Source organism: Tachysurus fulvidraco, chromosome 5 (assembly GCF_022655615.1).
Source record: "Tachysurus fulvidraco isolate hzauxx_2018 chromosome 5, HZAU_PFXX_2.0, whole genome shotgun sequence".
Classification (NCBI taxonomy): domain Eukaryota; kingdom Metazoa; phylum Chordata; class Actinopteri; order Siluriformes; family Bagridae; genus Tachysurus; species Tachysurus fulvidraco.
In genome coordinates this window covers 3,920,987-3,939,490 of record NC_062522.1, presented here as the reverse complement: position 1 = coordinate 3,939,490, position 18,504 = coordinate 3,920,987, and the positions used below count along the sequence as shown (strand labels likewise).

At 40.6% G+C, this 18,504-nt stretch overlaps 1 protein-coding gene across 2 annotated transcripts in view; it reads left to right on the top strand.

Moving 5' to 3' along the window:
* negr1 (neuronal growth regulator 1) overlaps window positions 1-18,504 on the top strand; it is a 208,937-nt gene that overhangs the window by 49,480 nt on the left and 140,953 nt on the right. For both annotated transcript variants that reach the window (XM_027138690.2, XM_047813391.1), the window contains exon 2: window positions 3,166-3,404. In XM_027138690.2, coding sequence (XP_026994491.1) covers window positions 3,166-3,404 — 239 coding nt within the window. The remainder of the gene's footprint in view (window positions 1-3,165; window positions 3,405-18,504) is intronic.

The window sequence follows — 18,504 nt, the reverse complement described above, 5'->3', positions numbered from 1 at the left end:
AGGTAGGAAGGATGTGAGAAAGGACGTAAGGAACAAGAAAGAAAGAAAGAATGAAAGAAAGAAAGAAAGAAAGAAAGGATTTAAGTAAATATAGATGAATAAATGAAAGGAAGTGTCTGTCTCTCGCTCTCTGTTTCTCTCTGTCTCTCTCACTCTCTTTTTCTTTCTGTCTCTCTCACTCTCTTTTTCTCTCTTTCTCTCACTCTTACTCTCTGTCTCTGTCTCTCTCTCTCTCTCTCTCTCTATTTCCTGCGCTGAGTCTTCAGCTCCTCATGACCATCTGTTCCGCAGGACTCCGTGTGTTAAACTGTGCTTGGTGAACATCTCCTCAGAGCTCATGCCAGGCAACATATTTACTTTTTTAGCGAATCACTGAGCCGTGAAAAAAAAATCTGGGTCAAACAAATCCGTTTGCTCCGCGTTGTAACGATGACTTCGCACTGAGATATCAAAAGCAGCTCAGGTCACAAAAGCCCTGTCTGAATGTGTTAATAACTGAAGCTCTGTAATTAGCGTTAGCTTCAAAAATACATTTCAGAGATACATTTCCTCCTGTAATCGTGTAGTGCTTCAGACTGTAAAGCTCACTATGCAATCTGTTATTCATCTAATGAAGAGAGAGAATGCAACGGGTAAAAAAACAAATCTCAATCACGTCTCACTCAGATCTCAATTAGATGGCACTCAAATATCTTAATTGTCGCTCAAGTCTCACTTATATCTCCTACATCTCACTCAAGTCTCTTAAATCTCACTCACGTCTCACTCATATCTCTTAAATCTCACTCAAGTCTCTTAAATCTCACTCAAGTCTCACTCATATCTCTTAAATCTCACTCAAGTCTCTTTAATCTCACTCACGTCTCACTCATATCTCTTAAATCTCACTCAAGTCTCACACATATCTCTTAAATCTCACTCAAGTCTCTTAAATCTCACTCAAGTCTCACTCATATATCTTAAATATCACTCAAGTATCTTTAATCTCACTCAAGTCTCACTCATATATCTTAAATATCACTCAAGTCTCTTAAATCTCACTCAAGTCTCACTCAAGTCTCACTCATATATCTTAAATATCACTCAAGTCTCTTAAATCTCACTCAAGTCTCACTCAAGTCTCTTAAATCTCACTCTCTTCATCTCACTCATATATCTTAAATCTCACTCAAGTCTTTTAAATTTTACTGTCTCACTAATTTCTCACAAATTTCACTCAAATTTTTGTAATCTCACTCAGATCTCACTTACAGGTTATAGAGCTGACTCCGCCCCTAACGCTCCACCCTGTCATTGAAAAGGTGATAGGTGACTCCGCCCCTAGTGTTCCACCCTGTTGTTGAAAAGGTGATAGGTGACTCCGCCCCAATGCTCCACTCTGTTGTTGATGAGGTGATAACATTGACTCCGTCTTTAACGTTCCACCCTATTGTTGATTACGTGATCGAGGTGACTCCACCCCTAACACTCCACCCTTTCTTTGATGATGTGATAGAGGTGACTCCACCCCTAACACTCCACACTGTCTTTGATGATGTGATAGAGGTGACTCCACCCCTAACACTCCACACTGTCTTTGATGATGTGGTAGAGGTGACTCCACCCCTAACACTCCACACTGTATTTGATGATGTGATAGAGGTGACTCCACCCCTAACACTCCACCCTTTCTTTGATGATGTGATAGAGGTGACTCCGCCCCTAACACTCCACCCTTTCTTTGATAAGTTTCCTACAACTGTGAGATTTATTTCTCATGGTGTTTCTCTGGCATCTGTTGGAACAGTGGTGGCTTTGAGAGGAAGATGTTCTTGCCTGAAGTGGTGGATGAAGTTCTTTGAGTAGATCTGATTTGCTGTGTATGTGTGTGCATTTGTGTGTGTGTGTGTGTGTGTGTGTGTGTGTGTGTGTGTGTGTGTGTGTGTGTGTGTGTGCATTTATGTGTGTGTGTATATGCTGGAATGATTCAGCCGGCTACATTAAACACAGCTTTGTTTGCTCATCCGTACCAGAGATGATTCAAACTTAATCTGTTTCAGACTTTTGTTTGATAAAGACCTCGTGTTCACTGAGGCGCTCTGGAGGAACGCTGGAAAAGATCCTTATGGTTCATCAGAATTCTGAAACAGACCAGAGCACAGCCGAATTCTTTGCTCTGATTGGTCAGACGGCGTGCCTTAGTTTAGCTTTAGCTGGAACATGAAGGACAGGTTTATATCAAAGGGCTCCTGATGATGAAACCTAACCGTTTCTATAGTAACCACATGTTTACATGTTGTGTAATAAATATACTGTACAGTCAGTGATATGGTGATGTTTTAAGACACATTTATGAAGCTTTTGTGGAAAGCTTTGGAACACTCACAGTGTGTCGTGATGCACCGGTGTGGATGTTTTAGTGCTTTTTTTTTCTCCCTTCTTTTCCTCTTGTTAAATAAACCTATTTCCGTCCGATTTTTAATCAGTTCAAACAAGCAAAGATATATATATAGATTTAATTGATTTATTCTGTAAAAGGGGGTCACGGTGGCTTAGTGGTTAGCATGTTTGCCTCACACCTCCAGGGTTGGGGGTTCGATTCCCGCCTCCGCCTTGTGTGTGTGGAGTTTGCAGGTTCTCCCCGTGCCTCGGGGGTTTCCTCCGGGTACTCCGGTTTCCTCCCCCGGTCCAAAGACATGCATGGTAGGTTGATTGGCATCTCTGGAAAATTGTCCGTAGTGTGTGAGTGTGTGTGTGAATGAGAGTGTGTGTGTGCCCTGTGATGGGTTGGCACTCCGTCCAGGGTGTATCCTGCCTCGATGCCCGATGACGCCTGAGATAGGCACAGGCTCCCCGTGACCCGAGAAGTTCGGATAAGCGGTAGATAATGAATGAATGAATATTCTGTAAATCACAATAATCTTATGTCATCTTTGTTCAATTTTTATTTGCTTTTTAAATTCTGTAGCCGTTTTCCTTGTTGAGTTTCTTTGTCCGCTTAGTTTATATAATGAATGAATTATTTTAATGACAAACTAAAAGAATGTTAATTAAACCAAATCAAACCGGTGAATCATGACATGTAATGTGTAGAAACGTCTGTGATCACGGGGAGATGATATTATTATCGGAGTGTGAGATGTACTGTGCTGTATTAAGATTAATAGGAGTTCTTTGCTCTTTCAGGTGCTACCTGTTGGATGGGATCTCGAAAGGGGCGTGGTTAAACCGCTCCAGTATCATATTCGCAGGAAACGATAAGTGGTCAGTGGATCCTCGCGTATCCATCGTATCGAACACTGGCAACAAACATGAGTACAGTCTACAGATACAGAAAGTGGACGTCACAGACGAAGGCTTCTACACCTGCTCGATACAGAGCGAGCGCAACCCGCGGCCTAAACTCATCCAGTTAATCGTCAAAGGTGAGTCTCCTAGTCCTCTGCCTTTATCCCCTGTCGCTTCTCACCACTTCACCTGATTGTGGTGGTGTTAAATTTGACCTTGGCATTACAGATTCACAAAGCTAGTTATTTGTGAGGTTCTGGATAAGTCATGAGCTGCCTCATAGCTTTACCACTAAACAGGAACTCCAGAGATTCTGTACTTACACAACGTCACAATGTCACAGTATTCAGTTTTGTGCTGGATGTCTGCGAGGCTGTGATCCGACTGTAGGTTCGAGTGCTGGAGCTGATCACCGCCATCCAAACACACTGTTTATACAACAGCTCAATAAACAAGACACAACAGCAATAACAAGTAAAAACTTTTCTGATTCTATACGAACAAATGATCAACAGATAATCACTGCTGCTTACATGCTGAGGGATGGATGGGTGATGGATGGATGGATTGATGGATGGATGGATGGATCTACTGCAATTGAAGCCAATTATCCCTGGTGCATATTTATAGATAGATAGATAGATAGATAGATAGATAGATAGATAGATAGATAGATAGATAGATAATGTAATTATGAGATAGATAAGAATATGGTTGGATGGATGGAAGGATGGAGGGTTGGGGAGAGATGGACAGATAGATAGATAGATAGATAGATAGATAGATAGATAGATAGATAGATAGATAGATAGATAGATAGATAAGAATATGGATGGATGGATGGATGGATGGATGGATGGATGGATGGATTGATGGAGGGTTGGGGAGAGATGGACAGATGGATAGATAGATAGATAGATAGATAGATAGATAGATAGATAGATAGATAGATAGATAGATAGATAGATAGATAGATAATGCAATTGAATATGGATGGCTGGCAGGATGGATGTAGGGATGGGAGAGAGACAGACAGACAGACAGACAGACAGACGGATGGATGGATGGATAGATAGAAGCTTCCTGATAGAAAGAGTGCAGTTCTAAACCTCAACAGTTACATCAGTCCTCTTCCATCCTCTTGGTGACTGTGTGGTTCGATCATTTCTCTTCAGTGTCCAGTGTTAAAATTACTATAGAAATAAAACAGAAGAATGAGTTTAAACTTCTATTCGTCTTTCCCGAAGAGCCGTAACGAGTCTGACACGTTGGCTAGAGGACGTCCTGGCGAAACCCTCGCGCACGTGACTGCACTGTTTCATTCTGTGGAGCTAAATGTTGGTATTAATTAATCTGTTCGTGTGGTTGGACCCGGTGATCATATCTGATCTGCCGTGTGAGTCGTCTTTCTCAGCTCTCACTCCATCCATCACTCTCCAGCTGAGCGACTGTCCTCTGCCTCCAGCTGACATGTATCACACCAGCTTCTTTATCCTGAGATGACATCACCTGTCATTTCTCCTGCTTTTAATCCTAGCTGAAAATTGAACCGTGGAGCGTTTTAGATTTACGAGATGACAAATTATTTGAAACGATGCACTTAAGATGAAGGGGTTTATTTTAATGAGGCTAAAAAAAGTCAAGCGTGAAGCTTTTAGAAAATCAAACCGATCTAAAACAATCTCTAATTACGGAGTTTAATTTGTGTCAGCAAACTTTACCTTTTAAATCAATCACAGCTCTCGTGTCATCATATATACGGTCCGAAATGTGGTCTTTAAAAAATAATTATTCTTTTTAATGCTGTTGAGTTCGTTCATGTCGTCTGTGAAGAACCGTCACAGCCGTCAACGTACAGATGATCAAAGAGATACGGAAGAAAATAATAGAAATGAAACGAATTGAAGAGTAAATTAATAAACAGTTATGTTTAGAGATGCGTTCCAGACCATAGCGGAAGCGGCGATGAGACGACGTTTATATTTAACACTATAATAACATCAGCACAAAATACCTTTATTCCATTTCCACTGATTATTATTTACATGTGAATCTTACACAAAGTGGCATTTTAATTTAGAAAAGATTTACACAAAAATACACAATTCTGAGTAAGTCTTTTTCCCAGAAGCAAAAAAACGGAGTTTCCTGTTTTATTGCGTCCATGTTGATGATTGAACGTCTTTATCATGTCTCAGTCCACAGTGGTGTTAATATGAAGCTCATGTGAAAGTAAACAGGTGGATGGATGGATATTGATGGATGGATGATTAGATAGATAGATAGATAGATAGATAGATAGATAGATAGATAGATAGATAGATAGATAGATAGATAGATAGATAGATAGATAGATTTTTTTTTCTCCACACAAATGTTCAGTAAATGTTGATCTCAAACCCATTTCTGCTCTCTTGAGATGCTCCAAGTGTTTGTTCATAATCAGCTTAACTGGGTTTTCTCTGTTCTTTCTCTTCTTGTCTTTCTTGTTCTTTCATAAAATAAATGGAAAAGAAACAGAAAAGGTTACAGAGAGTTACTGGAAACATGAAAACATACATTTTTGTGAAGAAAATTCAAACACGTTTTCTTGACACGTTTTTTTTTAAGTTTATGAAAAAGTGAATGAAGGACTGCTTTACCTCAGGGCAGTTTAATATGGAGAGGGGTGTGTTTACCTCAGGGCAGTTTAATATGGAGAGGGGTGTGTTTACCTCAGGGCAGTTTAATATGGAGAGGGGTGTGTTTACCTCAGGGCAGTTTAATATGGAGAGGGGTGTGTTTACCTCAGGGCAGTTTAATATGGAGAGGGTGTGTTTACCTCAGGGCAGTTTAATATGGAGAGGGGTGTGTTTACCTCAGGGCAGTTTAATATGGAGAGGGGTGTGTTTACCTCAGGGCAGTTTAATATGGAGAGGGTGTGTTTACCTCAGGGCAGTTTAATATGGAGAGGGTGTGTTTACCTCAGGGCAGTTTAATATGGAGAGGGTGTGTTTACCTGAGGGCAGTTTAATATGGAGAGGGGTGTGTTTACCTCAGGGCAGTTTAATATGGAGAGGGTGTGTTTACCTGAGGGCAGTTTAATATGGAGAGGGGTGTGTTTACCTCAGGGCAGTTTAATATGGAGAGGGGTGTGTTTACCTCAGGGCAGTTTAATATGAAGAGGGTGTGTTTACCTGAGGGCAGTTTAATATGGAGAGGGTGTGTTTACCTCAGGGCAGTTTAATATGGAGAGGGTGTGTTTACCTGAGGGCAGTTTAATATGGAGAGGGGTGTGTTTACCTGAGGGCAGTTTAACATGGAGAGGGTGTGTTTACCTCAGGGCAGTTTAATATGGAGAGGGTGTGTTTACCTCAGGGCAGTTTAACATGGAGAGGGTGTGTTTACCTCAGGGCAGTTTAATATGGAGAGGGGTGTGTTTACCTCAGGGCAGTTTAATATGGAGAGGGGTGTGTTTACCTCAGGGCAGTTTAATATGAAGAGGGTGTGTTTACCTGAGGGCAGTTTAATATGGAGAGGGGTGTGTTTACCTGAGGGCAGTTTAATATGGAGAGGGTGTGTTTACCTCAGGGCAGTTTAATATGAAGAGGGTGTGTTTACCTGAGGGCAGTTTAATATGGAGAGGGTGTGTTTACCTGAGGGCAGTTTAATATGGAGAGGGTGTGTTTACCTGAGGGCAGTTTAATATGAAGAGGGTGTGTTTACCTGAGGGCAGTTTAATATGGAGAGGGTGTGTTTACCTGAGGGCAGTTTAATATGGAGAGGGTGTGTTTACCTGAGGGCAGTTTAATATGGAGAGGGTGTGTTTACCTGAGGGCAGTTTAACATGGAGAGGGTGTGTTTACCTCAGGGCAGTTTAATATGGAGAGGGTGTGTTTACCTGAGGGCAGTTTAACATGGAGAGGGTGTGTTTACCTCAGGGCAGTTTAACATGGAGAGAATGTGTTTACCTCAGGGCAGTTTAATATGGAGAGGGTGTGTTTACCTCAGGACAGTTTAACATGGAGAGGGTGTGTTTACCTCAGGGCAGTTTAACATGGAGAGAATGTGTTTACCTCAGGTGGAGAGGGTGTGTTTACCTTAATATATAGAGGGTGTGTTTACCTCAGGGCAGTTTAACATGGATAGGATGTGTTTACCTCAGGGCAGTTTACAGTAAAAATGACAGCCGTTTGTTACCTCACTGAAACGCTATGAAGAGTGATTTTATTTTCTTATCCTAGTAGACATTCAGTAGACACTTACCCAGATTGAAATGCCAACATGTTTATGTTTATTTATTTGCTCCAATGTTTACTGATCATCAGAAGGAGAAGCGTCTGATAAACTCTGACTGATAAACACTGTCTGATAAACACTGTCTGATAAACACTGTCTGATAAACACTGTCTGATAAACTCTGACTGATAAACACTGTCTGATAAACACTGTCTGATAAACACTGTCTGATAAACACTGTCTGATAAACACTGTCTGATAAACACTGTCTGATAAACACTGTCTGATAAACACTGTCTGATAAACACTGTCTGATAAACACTGTCTGATAAACACTGTCTGATAAACACTGTCTGATAAACACTGTCTCAAACACTATCTGATAAACACTGTCTGATAAACACTGTCTGATAAACACTGTCTGATAAACACTGTCTGATTAACACTGACTGATAAACATTGTCTCATAAACACTGTCTGATAAACACTGTCTGATAAACACTGTCTGATTAACACTGACTGATAAACACTGACTGATAAACACTGTCTGATAAACACTGACTGATAAACACTGACTGATACACACTGACTCATAAACACTGTCTCATAAACACTGTCTGATAAACATTGTCTCATAAACACTGTCTGATAAACACTGTCTCATAAACACTGACTGATAAACACTGTCTGATAAACACTGACTCATAAACACTGACTCATAAACACTGACCCATAAACACTGTCTCATAAACACTGTCTGATAAACACTGACTGATAAACACTGTCTGATAAACACTGTCTGATAAACAGTCTGATAAACACTGTCTGATAAACACTGTCTGATAAACACTGTCTGATAAACACTGACTGATAAACACTGTCTGATTAACAATGACTGATAAACACTGACTGATACACACTGACTCATAAACACTGTCTCATAAACACTGTCTGATAAACATTGTCTCATAAACACTGTCTGATAAACACTGTCTGATAAACACTGACTGATAAACACTGTCTGATAAACACTGTCTCATAAACACTGACTGATAAACACTGACTGATAAACACTGTCTGATAAACACTGACTCATAAACACTGACTCATAAACACTGACCCATAAACACTGTCTCATAAACACTGACTGATAAACACTGTCTGATAAACACTGTCTCATAAACACTGTCTGATAAATACCGTCTCATAAACACCGTCTGATAAACACCGTCTGATTAACACCGTCTGATAAACACTTGTCTGATAAACACTTGTCTGATGAACACTGTCTGATAAACACCGTCTCATAAACACTGACTGATAAACACCGTCTCATAAACACTGACTGATAAACACTGTCTGATAAACACTGTCTGATAAACACTTGTCTGATAAACACTGACTGATAAACACTGACTGATAAACACTTTCTGATAAACACTTTCTGATAAACACTGACTGATAAACACTGTCTGATAAACACTGACTGATAAACACTTGTCTGATAAACACTTGTCTGATAAACACTTGTCTGATAAACACTTGTCTGATAAACACCTCTGTGTGGTTTCTACTGTTCACTCTGGTTCACTCCCAGACACACGGGGCTTTTCAGGCTCCTGGGCGTGGCTCAAAGCGACGTGGTAAAAGCCAGCTGCCTGGTGAGCGTTCATCTCCAGCAGTTAAAACTTCACTGGAGTTCTGTCAGAGGCGTCAGGAGCTTCTCATGCATTAGACTCCATCAGAACACCAACCATCAGAACCACAGCACAGTGAGACGTTACAGAAGTCCATCTGCTCCCAATATACACCATTTCAGATTCAGCCATGAGCGAGGAATAATACAATATAGAGAGGGTGGGAGGGGGAGAGAGGGGGTGGGGTGGGGGGTAGAGCAAGGGAGAGAGGGGGGAGGGGGGAGAGAGGGAGAGAGGGGGAGACGGAGAGATAGAGAGAGAGTGAGAGAGGGGGGGGAGGGGGGAGAGAGGGAGAGAGGGGGAGACGGAGAGATAGAGAGAGAGTGAGAGAGAGGGGGGAGGGAGAGAGAAAGAGGAAGAGAGAGAGAGAGACTGAGAGGCAGAGAGAGAGAGATAGGGAGGGAGGGGGAGAGAGGGAGGGAGGGGGAGAGAGGGAGGGATGGAGGGAGAGAGAGACTGAGAGGGAGAGAGAGAGAAAGAGAGCGACAACAACTCAACAGATGCTAGCAGCTAATTCCATTTAATTGAACTATTTATTTAGACTTTTTTAGCCACGTTTTGTTATTTTTTATCGTTTGGTTAGATTTGTATAATGCAGACTGTCATAACTCTGTGTCTCAGTAAAGCACAGTGACAGAAAGCATGTAAAGGTTACGGGTCAGACGTCAGCACCGAACAGCTGGGTGTCTCCTCCAGATGTTCAGGTTACGTTCAAGCTTCCTGAACATTGTGTGTTGTCCATAAACCTGTAGTAACGTTTACACACACACACACACACACACACACACACACACACACACACACACACACACACACACACATTTATAGTGTATCTCCTCTGCTCACTTGCTATCTCGAGCCGTCCAGCTGCATTGATTTGGACTTATGGAAACACACACTAGTGACCTGTCCTGGTGTCCTGACATTTTAAAATGGCAGGTCAGTGAATTTCTTTACAGAGTCACAGAGAAGGCTGATAAAAGCGTAGACGTTCTTCCTGAAGCTCCTGGGCTGCAGCCGCCTGAGACGATACTCAGAGACAAGACACTTCTCAGGGAATTCTTTATTTTAGTCTGAAGTGGAAACTTTAACGACGCTCGTAGCCTCAGACGAGGACTTTTACTTTACTTTTCCATCTCTGCAGCTTTCTGTCTAACTCAATTTTCTTTAAAACATCCGATAAAAATTTTACGTTCGACGCTCGGACCGCAGGCCGATAACAAAAGGCCACACGTAGCAAGCTGTTTTTAATGAAACAGAGCGAGATGGAGAGACATTCCACAGTATGAGAGAGTGAGAGAGAGAACATGTGAGTGAATAACTGAGACTGAGATTAATATGCTCTAAAATGTAGAATTAAATAAATAAAGGGCCAGGATTTTTTTTTATTGGAAATAGAAGCAAAAACCTTTCAGAGACCTGAAGTCCAGAGAATCTGATAAACACACATACACACACACTGTATACACACACATACACACACATACACATACACACACATACTGTACACACACATACTGTACACACACATACTGTACACACACATACACACATACTGTACACACAAATACACACACATTGTATACACACACATACACACACATACACACACATACACACACACTGTACACACACATACACACACACTGTACACACACACACACATACACACACACTGTATACACACACATACACACACATACTGTACACACACATACACACACATACTGTATACACACACATACACACATACTGTACACACACACATACACACACATACTGTACACACACATACACACATACTGTATACACACATACTGTACACACACATACACACATACTGTACACACACATACACACATACTGTACACACATATACACACACATACTGTACACACATACTGTACACACATACTGTACACACATACACACATACTGTACACACACACACATACACACACATATAATCACACACACATACACACACATGCACACACGTACACACACATACACACATATACAGACACATACACACACACACAATCACACATATACACACAATCATACTGTACACACATATACACACACATACTGTACACACATACACACATACTGTACACACACACACATACACACACACATATAATCACACACACATACACACACATGCACACACGTACACACACATACACACATATACAGACACATACACACACACACAATCACACATATACACACAATCATACACATACACACACCCATACACACACATATACACACAATCATACACATACACACACCTATACACACACACATATACACACAATCATACACACACACATATACACACAATCATACACACACACATATACACACAATCATACACATACACACACCCATACACACACATATACACACAATCATACACATACACACACCCATACACACACACATATACACACAATCATACACACACACATATACACACAATCATACACATACACACACCCATACACACACACATATACACACAATCATACACACACACATATACACACAATCATACACATACACACATATATACACACAAAGACACACACATACAGTCTGCAGTAAAATCTGATATACACACATACACACATATACACACATACACACACAATCACACACATACACATATATACACACATACCCACATACACACACACATACACACAAACACACACACAATCACACACATACACATAGACACACCAACACAGTCACACAAACACACACAAACACACTCACATACATACACATACACACACACACACTCACACACATACACAAAATCATACACACACACACACACAAAATCACACACACACTCACATACATACACAAACACACACAATCATACACGTACACATAGACACACAAACACAGTCACACAAACACACACACACACACTCACATACACTCACAGACACACACACGCATACAAACACACACAATCACACACATACACACACAAACACACACAATCACACATACACCCACAAACACACACACACACACACACACACACACACACACACACACACACACACACACACAAAATATTGATTTGTTAAATGAATTATTAATGTTAATATTTTTTTTGTTTTGTATTCTTTTGATATATCTTTATTCATTGGCAGTTTTTATTACATCTGTATAATAAAACCCACTCGTGTTGAAGTCTGTGGTTAGAAAAAAAAAGCCTGATGTTAGAGCTTCATTTGACTTTAAACACATCTCCACATTAGGTCTTTTACACAGGCTGCAATCTGCTCTGACGCTCAGCTCCGTTCGAACAGCGAGACTCATTTAACACCCACTGTTTATTTAAGCAGTTTATTCTATCTGCTGTTTCATACACAAGACTCTAAAAACATTCAAATCTAACAAACAAAACCTCTACAAAGTGTCGACCGTTTATTTAATAATCCTCTCTAGGAAGCGCTTGTTTTTCTTTTTCTTTCTTTTTGTTTTGTACATTAATAGATTTCAGAAATTCGGCAGTGCTTAAAAAATTTAAAAAAATTAGGGAATTAAGGGAATAAAAAAAAAACATCTCGAATTCAAATTTCTTTAAAATACTTTGTTAAGGAATTCGTTTGAATATTTTTCAGCCTGTTAAATGGAAGAAAATCGCGAGTCGTGTTCGACTCTATCGTATTTTAGCGATCTTTCGGGCATCCGTAATCAAAATCTCTGTAACGTGTGGGTCGATCGGGTGAGAGTCTAAAACAATACCATCATCAGTACAGTCGTAAACCTGGAACTTCTCTTTTCTCCATCGAGAATGAGGACCTGAGGAAAATCTGAGGAGTCAATGAAAGTAATTATTTTATTAATTATTTTATTATTAGGGACACGGTGGCTTAGTGGTTAGCACGTTCGCCTCACACCTCCAGGGTCGGGGGTTCGATTCCCACCTCCGCCTTGTGTGTGTGGAGTTTGCATGTTCTCCCCGTGCCTCGGGGGTTTCCTCCGGGTACTCCGGTTTCCTCCCCCGGTCCAAAGACATGCATGGTAGGTTGATTGGCATCTCCGGAAAATTGTCCGTAGTGTGTGTGTGTGTGTGTGTGTGTGTGTGTGTGTGAGTGAATGAGAGTGTGTGTGTGTGTGCCCTGTGGGTTGGCACTCCGTCCAGGGTGTATCCTGCCTCGATGCCCCGATGACGCCTAAGATAGGCACAGGCTCCCCGTGACCCGAGAAGTTCGGATAAGCGGTAGACAATGAATGAATGAATGAATGAATTTTATTATTATTTTATTATTTAAGATCTAAAAAATTTCACAATTTAGAGATATTTCACATTTGTAAATTTTTTTTATTATTCTGTGTGTGTGTGTGTGTGTGTGTGTGTGTGTGTGTGTGTGTGTGTGTGTGTGTGTGTAATGCCATATACACTAAGTGGCGATCGCTTCCTTTATCAAGGTCACTTAGCCAAATTTGATTCAAACTGTTTTTTTTTTCAGTCAACGAATGGCCGAAACGTGCCGTTGATGCGATTGTAAGAGAATTTGTGTTAGCCGCGTTGGCACCGTGATGTTAGCGCTGGATGTAAAGCGTACCGGGCAGATGGCAGGTGCTTTTTAACAGTATCGTGTAATTACCTGCTCGCTAGCATTACTCTATTACGACTGGCTGCCATTTCGACTCAGAAACGACTCAGAAACAAACATTATTATACAGTCCGTAATTACAGCGAGGGGACGAACATGTCACAATTTCAGCGAGAACAGGAATGTCAATGTTTTCACTTTGATAATTAGCACCATATAGTCTACAAAGGCGATAAAAGTAACCGTGGTGTGTTGGAGCGAACTGGTGCCGCATGACATCAATGAACTGAAAGTTATTATTTTATCCTGTTAAATATGACGCCTTGTTATATACACATGGTCACGTAACGATGTTGAGAAATACAAGGGATCGGTAATGTTCCTGAGGAGCGGATGTTGCTAGCAGAGAAGTCACATGTTTCATCTAACGAACAACTTCCACATTATTAAAGGCAGGTCTCGGATTTTTGAGAAATGCTTCAGAAATCTGAGTCGGGACGAAAAATAAACAGAGATCAAAACAAACGTGTAGCCAATGAGCAGAAAGAGGCGGGGCTTGCAGTGGAGAGAGTGTTCAGTGCGCATGTGTGACATTAGCAGAAAGCGTTTTTAGCATTGACATGGAGGATAAAAACAAAGAAAGAAAGAGAAGAAAGGCTTACGATAAGTAAGGTGAGTAACGTTGGTTTTGCTTTGTTACACAGAACTAATATATGCCTTTGTCCTTTACATCATTATGCTTGTGTGGCATTTTTGCTTGTTTGTTTATCTACAATCGTATTGTTCTTCCCTTCAGCTATGATATAGACACGTTTCTTTCCGTTAGTCACCTGGGTTATGTACGTATGTGTGGGCGGAGCTATCGATACAGGAGTGGGACCTGTTTGGGTTAGGGGCGTGTTTGTTTTGGTGATTTCAAATGTCAACGTTGGCTTTCAAAAATCAGACACCCCACCTTTAAGGTCCAGTGACTTAATGTTAATAACGACACCGCGGTCCATGATCTGTTCCCTCGCTGTAGTCTGAACCTAGTGTAATTCCCTGTGAGAATATTTTCACTGTAATACGCTCTGCCCTCTTCCTCATCCCCGAGCTCAGGAATATCTAGCGTTGCTGTGATTGATACAGTAGACAGAGGAGCGTAGCCCCTCCCACCCTTACAGCACGACCAGTTTTGTTCTCGCCACCCGGATGGTCGAACTCGCGACCGCATGCTTTCCCTTTCTGTTGAATAATTGAATAATTGAGTAGTTGAATAATTTCCCTGCAGAAGCCCCAGCCTCTCCGAGACTCCAGCGCTTCCCTGCAGCTCCCCGGAGGCTCGCATTCCATATGAGCCGTATCGTGAGCTTATGCTCGTCTTATACGTGTCTCCGATGCTCATTGTGAGTGGCCTTGTTAATAATGCAGTATCAAAAAGCTGTTCCAGGAACATAATGAGGAAGTGAAAGCCAAAGCAGCAGCTTGCTCTAATTCAGTCAGTGTAACCCCTATAATGTACGACCTGGGCTTTGTCTCTGATGAACCTGTCTGTGTTAATGCATTATCATAATAGGGAGCTGTACATATGTGTGTGTGTGTGTGTGTGTGTGTGTGTGTGTGTGTGTGTGTGTGTGTGTGTGTGCACCTGTTATTGCACTTTCCCCCTATCTTATTAAAAAAGAGCTGCTTCAGGAAACTGCCCCTATCAGCCCCGGCTAATTAAAGTAAGCGACACTGAAGGTCAGAGGTTTTTTCCTGCATGCCTTTTTTCCATCCAGATAAGTTTTAAAGACCTTTTTTTTTTTTTTTTTTTTGAGACTGCAGGTGATAATAGTTATTTAAACCAGGGCGCCTCGACGGTGCCAAGAAGGTGCGGATTCATCTCCGGATTATAGCCACGTTAATTCTCTTGTTCTGATGTAAACATATAGTTCTTCAAGGAATATGAAAGGGGTCTCTAGTGTCAGCTCCAACTTGTTGGAATGACATCACAGAGAACAGGGTCTTGAACCAGCCCACTTCCTGTTTGGTGTCTTTGCTGTCAGATTTCTTGCTTAGGCTTATGAATGTGTTACGAAGGCCCAATGTAGGTGGCCTGAAATAGCGTAACTTTTTCTGTAATATTTACATAAATGACACGGCGGTATTTTCTAAAAGATTATGTTATGAAGCCCCAATGTACTGTAGATACCTTGAAATAATGTTTTAAAAAGGTTTGAGAACTGAAACTTATGAATGTTTTATGAAGGCCTAAGGAAGGTATCATTTTAATGAATAAAACTGATCATAAAAGGTAAAATCCATGCAGTGCTTATGAATGGGTTATGAAGTCCTAATGAAGCTATCCTATGACTAGTGTTTCTTAGCTATTTATTACAGGTAAAATTCATGTATTCATGTTATAATGGGCCAATGTAGGACTCTGAAATAGTTCTAATTAATTAATTAATTAATTAATTAAGATTTACATAAATGATGAAGGTCTAAGTCATCAAGTAGTCGCGCAATGATTATGAACATGTTATGAAGCCAAATGCAGGTATTTTTCAAATAGTATTAATAGTATTTATTATAGTATAGTATAGTATTTATTTTATTATTATTTATTATTTATTTATTTAATAGTATTTATTATAGTATAGTATAGTATAGTATTAGTATAGTATAGTATAGTATTTATTATAGTATAGTATTAGTATAGTATAGTATAGTATTTATTATAGTATAGTATTAGTATAGTATAGTATTTATTATAGTTTAGTATAGTATAGTATAGTATTTATTATAGTATAGTATTAGTATAGTATAGTATTTATTATAGTTTAGTATAGTATAGTATAGTATTTATTATAGTATAGTATTAGTATAGTATAGTATATTCATTTTATTATTATTTAATTCATAAACATGTTCATAAAAGAGGAGATTCAGGGATTGTAATGAAGGTTATACATAAGAATGCTTTGTGTACAGTGTTAGTTAACACAGGTGCTCATAAAAGGGCCAGGTTTTCATTGTAAGTCATTGATGCGTTATGAAGGCTTAATGTAGATATCCTTTAAATATGGCACATTGTTAGTGAAGTATGAGTAAAATTTCCTGATTGGGTTTTGTCTATAAGGGGGAGGGGTTTAATAGGGGGCAGCACCACAGTGGGAGCCTTTGCCTCTCGGCAGCAGTAAATAAGCTATGAGCTCTATTTAAAACAACGATAATCCCACAATCCCTCAGTCTTTAATTAGACAGAGGGATATTAGAGAAGCCTTTCTGTCTTTCCCCTGTGTGGCCAAAAACCGGTTTGTTCAAACGGCAGCCTTGCAAGGCGTGTAGTTTTTTTAGATTAACTACGTCCCATCATGGAATCATTTCCTCCCTAATTATAATCAACTGAATTAATATTCCCTCGTTTTTGCTCTTTCATTTAGCCGACGGCTGTCTCTCGATCATGATGGATCTCTTGTCTTTAACAGGCTTCATTATTTATCTCCAAATGAACCGCAGGGAAAGGCGTGAAGACATAAAAGACAGTGATTGAATGAATCAAGTCTTTGTGGTGGCGAATCGTGAGCCGTTTGCAAAATCAAATCGATTCATAAACCGAACGAAGTAGCAGTTAATAAATAAATAAATAAACAGCATTCGATTCGTATCTCTGTGTCTGTAAGCGGATCGGTTTGGAGCACAGACTTTTGACGGCTGCTCGTAATCACTGTGCTGAGTCACTGCTTCTAACCAAACAGTCGATGGTGGACATCAGAGAACGAACGCTCCTGTTTACTCTGCGCCGATCGAACCCCGGCTGCCCCCTGCACATTTCTGTGAGAATAATCACTCGTCCCTGCCACCACTCACATCTCACACGCCTTCACTGAGACGCTGTTTGTCATCCCGAGTCACCGATAAAGAGAGCAGTTGAGCCGAATCGGTCGTTCCACATCTGCCTTACTAACCGGTCTGTTTAAAGGCAGAGTGTTTATATACACGAGCTTTGTGGAGTCGTTGAAACTGATCGCTGATCAGGACGAATTCGGCTCCTTCGTTTAAATGTCTGTTCATAAAGTGTCATGTGTTTTCAAACCATACGAGGATTTAATTCTTCATGCATAAAATAATTCATTCATTCATTCAATATCTACCGCTTATCCGAACTTCTCAGGTCACGGGGAGCCTGTGCCTCAGGCGTCATCGGGCATCGAGGCAGGATACACCCTGGACGGAGTGCCAACCCATCACAGGGCACACACACTCTCATTCACACACACACACTACAGACAATTTTCCAGAGATGCCAATCAACCTACCATGCATGTCTTTGGTCCGGGGGAGGAAACCGGAGTACCCGGAGGAAACCCCCGAGGCACGGGGAGAACATGCAAACTCCACACACACACAAGGCAGAGGCGGGAATCGAACCCCCAACCCTGGAGGTGTGAGGCGAACGTGCTAACCACTAAGTCACCGTGCCCCCGCATAAAATAATTAATTAAGTAAAAAGAAGAAAAAAAAGAAAACCAGCCAACAAACAAACAAACAAACAAACAAATAAAGTCAAGCCAGTTCTTCTTCTAACATTGCTTGTTAACAGACATGGCAACCTGACAGCGAAGAAAAAATGTCTAACCTGCTGAGAGAGTTATTGTTATAGCAATCTAAAAAAAAAATCAACTGCATATTCTTTTGTAGTAACTCACGTTTACACTCTACACAAATCAGAAAGGTTTCTATTATACACACAATTGTTTTTC